General features: G+C 34.4%; 1 protein-coding gene across 2 annotated transcripts; it reads left to right on the plus strand.

Moving 5' to 3' along the window:
* Positions 1 to 3,500: 3,500 nt before the first annotated feature.
* Positions 3,501 to 7,359, plus strand: LOC105118862 (uncharacterized). Of its 2 annotated transcripts, XR_841038.1 has the most exons (8): positions 3,501 to 3,896; positions 3,975 to 4,055; positions 4,151 to 4,327; positions 4,893 to 5,063; positions 5,206 to 5,415; positions 5,495 to 5,583; positions 6,101 to 7,049; positions 7,146 to 7,359. XR_841038.1 is itself a non-coding variant. In XM_011016917.1 (7 exons), the coding sequence occupies exons 1-7, from the start codon at positions 3,800 to 3,802 to the stop codon at positions 6,740 to 6,742; spliced, it is 1,467 nt and encodes a 488-aa protein (XP_011015219.1). In that variant the 5' UTR covers positions 3,501 to 3,799; the 3' UTR covers positions 6,743 to 7,356. The 2 variants fall into 2 exon arrangements, 1 of the variants encoding a protein (XP_011015219.1); XM_011016917.1 differs by having other exon boundaries at positions 6,101 to 7,356.
* Positions 7,360 to 10,087: the final 2,728 nt, after the last annotated feature.

Below are 10,087 nucleotides of genomic sequence, written 5' to 3' on the forward strand. Positions count from 1 at the left end.
CTTACCCCCCCCCCCAGTTCATCTACATCTCTCTTTAGTTGTAATGTCATGATTTGGCTCAGGGTCGCAAAATTGACGGAAATGAAGCCCTGTGATGTTTCACTGTAGCCGGTTTTTTTTTTCAGTATCTTGTAAATCATGAAATCATTGTTGGAATTAAGATAACATTTTTAAATTTTTTAATTTGATTATCAAAGTTTTTTTTTACAGTTAAGCCAAAATTAGTATTTAAATGTTTTTTTTTCTTTACAAGAGAGCACTGGATTGAAAGAAAAGAACAATGTGAAAAAAAAACTAGTAAAATAAATGGCCACTTTTAATTCTATACTGATGTTTAAGACAAATGATAGCTGAATTCGAGTAAAAAATAAAATATAGTTATTAATGATGATTTTAATAGTCAAAATAGTTAAAATCAATGTCAATAAATTTTTTTATATAGAAGAAGTTTTGTCTATTAAGAGTGTGGGTTAGTCTATTTTTTTGGTTTAATGTTCTTGAGATTTTTTTTTCAAGCTTTGTTGTTTTATATATAGGATAAAAAAATCTATTAAAGAAAACACTAAACTTGACTGAGTTTATAAATCAAGCTGCTGATTTAGTAGATTTACTTACATCATCGAGTCATTGTTTTTTTTTTTTAAATTTATTTTTTTTCTTATTTTTTTTTAAATAATCCAACTCTTTTCACCAATAATTTATTTCTTATTTAGCTCGGAATTAGAAAAATAGGACTTCATAATTTGTTAACAACAATCTATCATTCTTATATCAATTACATATGTTTGACACAAGTTTTTTTTTTAAAAAAATATTTAGTATAAGAAAGTTTTCATATGCATTATGCATTATCGTTACGTAGTTAAATAAAAAAATAATTTTATAGTGTAAAAAATTTATTAAATCAAATAATATATATAACTTCCATCACAAGCTCACCTGATCAAGTTAAGTTTATTCCCGGGTTCATTTAATTTTTTCGAGTTAAGTGTTATTTGTTTTACTATTTTCATCCTTTAATACCATAATACTAGTTTTTTACTTTATTTTCTTTAAGATTATCCTCCCAACTCTTACATATCAGCTCATGTTTATCCAATATATTTTAATTTTGATATTGAATAAAAATATCATTCAATTCCCAGTTAAAATTTATTTTTAAAAAATACTTCTTAAAACTGTTTAAATATTTTATTTTTGTTGCGTTTTTCTACCCCTACAAAGTAATAGTTGATACTTCTATCACTACGAGTCAAAAGACATGTGAGATTGTTCACGTGAAACTGTACTGGCAATCAATTACCGTTTCCTGTTTGATCGGTGCCTTAGTTCTATTTTTATTTTATAATAAAATAGTTGTTTTATTATGAAACAAATAAATACCTTATAAACATACAAATATCAAGTATACCCCAAAATTATCGAGGCAGCGTTAATTTTCCATCCAAATTATTCTTTATATCTAAATTATTTTGTTTTTTCAATACAACTCGAATCAAAACATGGATAAAAAACAATTAGTTTTTTTATCGCATGCTCTCCAAAATACACGTCCTCGATGTTGGATCGAATAATATAATAGTTTGCTCCTCCGAACCGGGCTCGGCATGGGCACAACCTCCAACGGTATAAAAGCATATCCGACAGTATTTAATTGCTATCCGACAGTATTACCGTTATTCTTTTAATTAAGAGCTCGTGAGGTTGATTCAGTCTCGGATGTCCCACTTGTTTACAAGTTAATTTTGCCATCCGGTAGATTTTGAGTTTGACGATTGTCGAGTTAGCGTGCACCGCTGTCACTTTCCACGCTTTGATGAGGATTTTTTTAATAAATAAATAAATAGCTAGGAAAACTCAGTATTTGCAGAGAACTAGCGGGAAGGAAACATTTTAAAGCTCGTAGGCATTTATTAAAAAACAATTAGTTAAACTTTATTTTGCCAGGATTTTATTGTTGCTACGGGAAATTGAAAAGAATCCAGAAAACGGGTCCCTGTACCGGAAAACCACCGGGAATTACACGCGAGATAGTTTCATAAAAATAAAAAATAAAATAAAAAAGAGCTACAGAAGGATAGATGAAGATTGTATCACAGATCAATGCATGCCTTTCTCCAGCTCTCGTGGTGATGTTTTGTATTCAATGATGTTGTTTTTAAAATGTTTTTTTATATAGTAATATATAAAAAAAATATTTAAAAAAAATTATTTTGACTTCAATATATTTAAATAATTTAAAAATATAAAAAATAATTTTTTTTAATGTTGAAGCACGGATACAAAAAGCAAGATAACAAATAAACATCCTTATTTTTTATATTTTAGGATTAAATATGTATTTGATGAAGTAACGTGGGATGTGTTTTTTATTTTTATTTTCTATATTAATACATCAAAAAAACAATAAAAAATATTAATTTAATAATTTTTAAATAAAATATACTTTTAAAACGACGTAAAAACAGAATTTATCTCCCTTCCAAACACCAACTAAACGAATAATAACTAGCTGGTCGACACAAAAAAAGAAGAAGCAGTGAACGGAGACAAATAAAGGTAGGTCCAAGGAAAAGGTGTTCCGCCACCTGGGTAGAGAATAAATACTGAATAAACGTGACGTTGCCACTTGCAAGAGAAAATCACGCCCCCACGATCCTACAAGATTAAAAAAAAAAAAACCGGCATTACATGACACTAACAAGCGGCAGTAATCTGTTTTAAAAAAATTCAGCAGTACCGAGCTTGGAGGTCCCTGTGCCATTCAATTTTTGTCGATATGATCCTCGTACTACAATTTTCTTAATGTAGCCCTCTTGCAACATCCTCTCGCCTGTTAGTATGACACTAATCCAACTTTTTTTTGTTCCTAAAATGAAAAATATTGATAGACAATAAAAAATAATAATTCTGAATTTTTTAGCTGTTAGAAATAACTAAATTAATTAGAAAAAAATCAGGAATGCTCGCTCTCTTTGTAAAAAAATCCAAGTGTTAAATAATTTATTCAAATTAAGTTCATGATGGGTGAATAAATCAATTACTTGTTAAAAAAACATTAAATCTTAATTTCAAGGAAAACTAATAATTTCTATTGAAATTTGCTTTTCATTTAACTAGTTTTTAAATAATACTATTTATCGTTCATATGATTTAAAATAAATAAAATGATGAAGACCGTAAGAGATTAAAAATAATATAACAAGAGAGAAGCATGTTTTCTAATTATTTTTATTGAAATTGTTTTTTGAGAATTTATACTGTCTAGATTGTTTTGTAATTTCTCATTATTTTTTAAGTAAGAAAAAGGTATATTCCAAGTTAAGGTCACATTATCACCTTTAGAGGAGCAATTGGACATGAGGATCGCGTACAGGGGCTTTATTGAAGATGTTATATGTGAGGGACCATTTAAAACAAATTGAATGGAACAGGGACTGCCAAGCTCTTTTATCCTTAACAATCACAGGCAAGGAAAAAATGATTTGCCTGCATCTCTTAAGCTTAACACAGGGTCTCTTAGCAGAGAACAGTAGCACGGCACCCCACGCCCACCACCAACTGGCAATGGCATAGAGTCAGTGACCTCACTTGCTTTTTTCCCTTTTGGCTAAACCTTTTTCTTTGTCTCTTTTCACCTTTCCTATCTTCCCTTCTCGAATCTCATCAGCTACTTTTCTTTATTTCTCTCTCGTAGTATCTCAAAAACCCCCCTACTTTTTGCTTAAAGACCCAGATATGAACTAGGGTTTGTTGCCAATGCAAAGAGCTTGATTCTTCACATTTCCATTGAGAATAAATGGGCGAAATGGGGAAGAATGTGTTTGTTTTGTGTATTATTTTGCTCTTGTTTTTTGGAGGTGTCACTTCAGCTCCCACTACTACTTCACCAGCAAGTGAGTAAGCTGCTTTTGTTTGATCTTTTATTTGCTTATCGACTCGAAGATTTTAGCCTAATTTCTTTCTTTTCGTAGAGATTGTTAGTGGGGTTTTCTCAAATGTCTTGTCTGCTTTCATGAAGTGGCTATGGTCTATGAAAGCCACCACCAAAACAGGTTTGGATCTCTGATTCTACCGCCACGTTTGCTCCTTTTGTTCTGTTCTGTTTTTTTTCCTGCTGGTTTTGGTCTCATGGAACTTTCGGTGGCAGTGATCTCTGGTCGTCCAATGATGAAGTTTGAGAGCGGGTATACCGTGGAGACAGTGTTTGATGGAAGCAAGCTCGGGATTGAGCCTTACTCCGTGCAGGTGTTGCCCAGTGGGGAGCTTCTGATTCTGGACTCTGTTAACAGTAACATTTACAGGATGTCTTCTTCCCTGTCTCTCTGTAAGTGGGTTTTTTGTAATGAATTGGGATATTGATTGATTGTCCTTATCTTCATGGATAAGTTTCCCTGTTCCTCTGATGCATTTGTTTCGAGCGTAATGTTTTTTTTTTATTTTGCCTCTACCAATCATTTCTTATAACCTTTTCTTTTCCTGTAACTTTGTATTAAACAAAAGACAAAGATTATAGGCCAATATTCAATAGTCTGCATTTAGAACGCAGATAAGCTGCTTGTTCTATTTGACGCGTATGATGTTTTCTCAGATGTCAAATTATACATCAATTTCATCGTTTTAAGAAAAATGCAAAGCAATTTTATTGGAAAAAAAAAGTTTCAGGAAGAGATGCTTGCACAAACTTATTTCTCTGGAAATAGCCTCGTGAAGTTCAATATAGATACCACTTTCCCCACCGTGCATGTGGTGGATTGCAACTTACGCGCGCTGCAATTTACAAAGAAATTTCTTTTTCATATTTGCACTTTACACGATGTGGTGTAGTGGATTGCAACTAACAATTTGCTACATCTCCTCTACCTTAAACCAATTGTGCATTTACCGTGCAGACAGCAGACCTAAGCTGGTGGCTGGATCCCATGAAGGATACTCTGGACATGTGGATGGAAAGTTGAGAGAGGCAAAGATGAACCACCCAAAAGGGCTTACTGTAGATGACAGAGGAAACATTTATATTGCAGACACCATGAATATGGCAATCAGGAAGATAAGTGATGCAGGTAGATGCTCAGTATTTTGTTTGGGAGGGGTTTAAAGGCAACCTTAGATTTGGGGGGCTTGAGTACTGTTATCAATAGAAGGTTGTTACTAATGCTGGCTGTAGATGCTAGTTGCTGATATGGTTGAAAAATCTTCATGTAGGGGTTACAACAATTGCTGGAGGGAAATGGGGCCGAGGGAGCCATGTTGATGGTGCAAGTGAAGATGCGAAGTTTTCTAATGATTTTGACGTGCTTTACATTGGAAGCAGTTGCTCCCTACTTGTTATAGACAGAGGAAACCAAGCCATCAGAGAGATCCAGCTGCATTTTGATGACTGTGCTTATCAATATGGAAGTGGTTTTCCGCTTGGTAAACTGATCCATTTGAATTTTTATCTTCTTTTATTTGTCAACATGTTTTGATGTTTAGGTGATCTTTCTCTTTGCAGGAATTGCAGTGCTGCTAGCAGCTGGCTTCTTTGGTTACATGCTAGCATTGCTGCAACGCAGGGTGGGAATGATTGTTTCTCCACAGAATGTAAGTGTCACTTATTTTTCAACAAATTGTCATTTCTTGAATCCTTACTCCTTAGCACATCTACAAGGATACTTATTGGTGGACAGTTAAACAAATTATTCTCCATGGAGTAGTTCGAACTTGTCTATTTTTTTTTTTTCACTCTTTTGTTTATTTTTATTTGTTTAGCTAACTCTGTAATAGTTTTCCCCTGTTGGTTAATGGATGATTATCAGATAAGCTTTTGCAGAATTATGCTTCATGGCTTTGCCAGGAAGAAATAAATCTATGCAAACGAAATTTAAAAATGAATTTCTTTTAGACAATTCACTTTGAGGTTCGCAATGCAATCTTGGTCCATTTATTCAGTGCCAAAATGGCAATGTCGTCTCTTGTCTGAAAGTAGTTCGGTCACATTTCTCTGAAGTGCCAAACATAGATCAATTATGCTGGCAAAGCATTTATCTGCATTTTACCATCTTCTAGTACGCAATGGACAGATTCTTTAACCTCTTATTCTGCGCTTCTGGTGGACCAGGTTGCAATGGAAACTAGCTCTACAGGAAATCCTTATCAGAAGCCTATCAAATCATTCAGGCCACCTTTAATCCCAACAGAAGATGAACAGGAGAAGCATGAGGAAGGCCTATTTGGATCCCTTGGCAAGCTTTTCATCAACACTTGGGCATCTATTGCAGAAATTTTGGGAGGCATATTTCCCAGTTTCAGAAAGAAGCAACCAAGCTATCAGTATCAAAACTACCAGCAGCAATCAACTTCTTGGCCTGTGCAAGACAGCTTTGTGATACCAGATGAAGACGAGCCGCCTTCAACTGAAACCAGAACCCCAACGCCTAGGAAAACCTATCCATTCATGTCGAAGGATACAGAAAAGATGCATCAATGGCGGCAAAGTCGTTCTATCTATACTGGGTGGGATGGAGATTTTCAGCAGCAGCAGCAGCAGCAGCAGCAGAAACAGCAGCATCATCATCGGTATCAATCCTCTACCCCACATACTTACTATGAGCAAAGCTACGAGAAAACCAATGAGATTGTGTTTGGGGCAGTTCAAGAGCAGGATGTGAAGCATGGAACTACGGTGATATTGCCTGTAAATTATGGAGATCCGATACACAACCGCCACAGCATCCGCTCTCGAACCAATTCTCTGCATTAAACAAATGGGTATTGAGTATGTGACAATATGCAGAGATTTTGGAGGCTTCGGGGTATACTTGGTGTCAGGATTTATTCTTAGAGAATGGGGGTTTTTTGGGAGCCGCTTTAGTGCTTTTTAGGGTTCACTCGGTCTGGTAAAAATAATATAGTTGCATTACATGGTGCTTTGATAAAAATTGGTCTTAAGAAGTTATGAAGATGCCTTGTTCTCTGATTCTGTGTATCGAATGCGTGGTTGACAATGATTTGGTGAAGGCCATTTGGACAGAAATTCATGAGCCAACCCGTTGTTACATAATAAGAAGGTACAGTTTGATGTCTGATCCTTTTGGGATGAAAACGACTGTCTCCCTCTAATTTCTCGTTTTTGACCTTATAACCTTTGTTTTAATTTTTGCTAGCCAATTAGAGTCCACATTCTCCAACTTCATGTCACGGGCAAGCATCACCTGCTCTCTTGCTAAAGTAGACGAAGAAGAAGAAACAGCGATTTTGATATTTCTTAACTATATTCTTCGATAATTCTCCAACTATATTCTTCGATAATTCTCTAACTTAATGTTCATGGCAAGCATAGTGAAGATTTTGATAGTTTGCTCTCCAACTTTTATGCTTCGCTTGTCAATTGTTCTTAATTAATTAACTTGGGTATTATTTTTTTTTTAATTCGGTAACCATCTGTGTACACGCATGGTCCTTCAGCTTGATCAATTAACCCTGTTGATCAACCTCATGGTAGTTCATAAGGAGATGAACCGACGGTCTAAAATCTCTCAAAATTAATTGGTCAATTAAAGCCACCAACATTCAGAGGGATCATTACCACGGAATATGACTAAATTAAGAAAGTAGAGGAAAAAATGTGAGCGGCCTGGAACCGGAAGTCACCGTGTAGAATATCGAGGCGGTGCCCCCCTCCCCATTCTTCAACAATTATACCTTCTCCTCCGAGAACTTTCTGTGGCTCTCTATAAAATGACAGAACCACACAAGAACTTACGTGAAGTATGACCGATTGACTATGCAACGTTGACAAATCCACTGGTAACCAAGCGTGAATCCATCCAAAATGGACAATGCGATGACGATGCTCAAAATAGGTTGCAAAATGTTGCAGAATAATTGAAATCATGTTCTCTTGACCTGATAGCCAAGACCAGCTACTTAACTTCAAACACTTCCACTTTCCATCTATTACTCGACCTTTCTTGCGTAGGAACATGGCAAATCTACATGGAATTGGCACACAAGGAACAAGTCTTGCTTGAACAAGCAGTGGATGAAGAGATTTGGTCCCTATCAGGTTGCCTGCAATAATTCCTTGATATCATATCCTTGTTGCTGAACAAGAACAACCAGAAATAGTGTTAGCTTTATTTCTTGACACGGCAACTTAAAAGGGCAATATTTATCGCTCCAAGCAAACTCTTTATTGGCGGCCCCCAAAGAGTCCAAACTGTAGAAAGCCAAATCTGAGCTCCAATGAAGCTTAAAAGTGACCGTCAGAAGCAAGCTATATACCTGAAGCAAGGAGAGAATGGTGAATACCCCCGAGTTCCAGAAAGCATGGATTGTGATTGGGTTTACGAGTATGAAAATCCCAGAGCAGTCCCTACGGAGATGAATAAGTTCATTTGTTTTCTGCAAAAAAAGGCCGCTTCGGAATTTATCCATTGGAAAGCCAGTTACTTCAACGTCAAATATCTACAGCTTAAAATGCTTCATCATCATGGCAAGGCCATTTTCCTAGTGATAGTACATGAACTTTCGATCTAGTAACCAACGCGCTCATGTTACCTAGCACAAGTAGTAGAGGAAACTCTTTATATTTTATGTGAAAAATATTTTATAAAAAAATATATTGAAAATATCAATATAATCATTTTTTTTATCAAAAAAATAATTTAATCTATCAAAATGTAAGTAAAAATATAACTTTCATTGTAATTTTCACTATCAATTAAAATAGATGTAGTAGTCCCGATTTGAGAATGAAGATCACTGTTAATGCAATTATTAACATAATTATACGAACTATATTTATTATCATATATAAAATAATCATAGTGGTAATCATCACTCCTAACCGTCTATTTAAATAACTAGAATTTTAATAATTAGAAAATACCACCGACACTAATTAAGCTCACATGACACTAATTGCCAAACTAAGAAAAAAGTGCAACCTTCTTTATTTTCAAATGAATTTGGTTTGACCACACTAATTTAGTATTATTATTTTTTTTACAAAAATGACTTTCTATTTTTAAATTCTAGAACTACCATAAAAAGAAATTATTAAATTTTCCTTAACACACCAAGCTGATACAGAAGTATGTTTCTAAAATTATCCAAAAGGGGTTTTTTATTGATAAAGATTCAGTCAGGGGTGGAACTAGAAAATTTTAATTGGAGGCGTCATCATAGAAACTATAAGGTTGGAGAGCAAATATTTTATTTTTAAAAGGGCTAAATGCATAAGTGTTATGAAAAATCTGAAAATTTAAGGATTAAAATAAAATTTAGGGGTGCCAATCTCCCCGACACTTGCCATCGTTCCGCCCCTAGATTTAATCTTGGTTCGAAGAATATATATATATATATATATTCTTCACATAATTGTATCCCAGGAGTTCCTAAGAAGATTTATCAATGGGAAGAACGAGGGGCTGGAGATGATCAATCATCGGGCGTCCTAATTTTAGGTTGGTGGCCTGTCAAGAATGGCAACTTATATGGCACACGTGCGCACAACAGGAAGGATATTTTACTCGTTTGATCCCGTCTAAATTCATCTGCATCTTATGAATGTCTGCCAAGCCTTTTCTAGTTAGTTATTGAAAACGGAATTTCTTCTCTCTATTGGCCTGTGTAAAGTGTGGCCTGGCCGCCATGTTGGAAGAGAAGAAAATTGTTTTCTTAATAATTTCTGTCGGTCTCAAATTGATATTTATAATAAAAATAATATCTTTTCATCCCAATATATATTTATACAATTAGAAAGACAACCCTTCAAATAAATTAATTGAATGACTTAACAATTGTCATATATAATTAATTAATTTTTAAAAAATATCTATTTTACATGATGTCAAGTGCTATCTTATATATATTAGTTTTTCTTCCCTCCAACATCAAATTATTGATTTAATATATAATCACTTTATAAAATATAATAAAATCTCGTACTTTTTCAACATGAGACACAGCTCCCTCTGTTTATCTTCCTAGTATATAATAAGCTATTTCATAACATCACTAACCCACCAAACCTTCATTTCATTACGTGGCTGCAGGAAACGCCATCCAAGCAGAATCCTAATTTGAAAGGAATTGAAAACTC

The sequence above is a fragment of the Populus euphratica genome, unplaced genomic scaffold (assembly GCF_000495115.2).
Source record: "Populus euphratica unplaced genomic scaffold, PopEup_1.0 scaffold2301.1, whole genome shotgun sequence".
Lineage (NCBI taxonomy): Eukaryota > Viridiplantae > Streptophyta > Magnoliopsida > Malpighiales > Salicaceae > Populus > Populus euphratica.

Coding starts and splice junctions, on each gene's coding strand:
- LOC105118862 (XM_011016917.1), top strand. CDS start 3,800: ATGGGCGAAATGGGGAAGAATGTGTTTGTTTTGTGTATTATTTTGCTC. Junction 3,897..3,974: donor CACTACTACTTCACCAGCAA/GTGAGTAAGCTG, acceptor TTCTTTTCGTAG/AGATTGTTAGTGGGGTTTTC. Junction 4,328..4,892: donor GTCTTCTTCCCTGTCTCTCT/GTAAGTGGGTTT, acceptor TTTACCGTGCAG/ACAGCAGACCTAAGCTGGTG.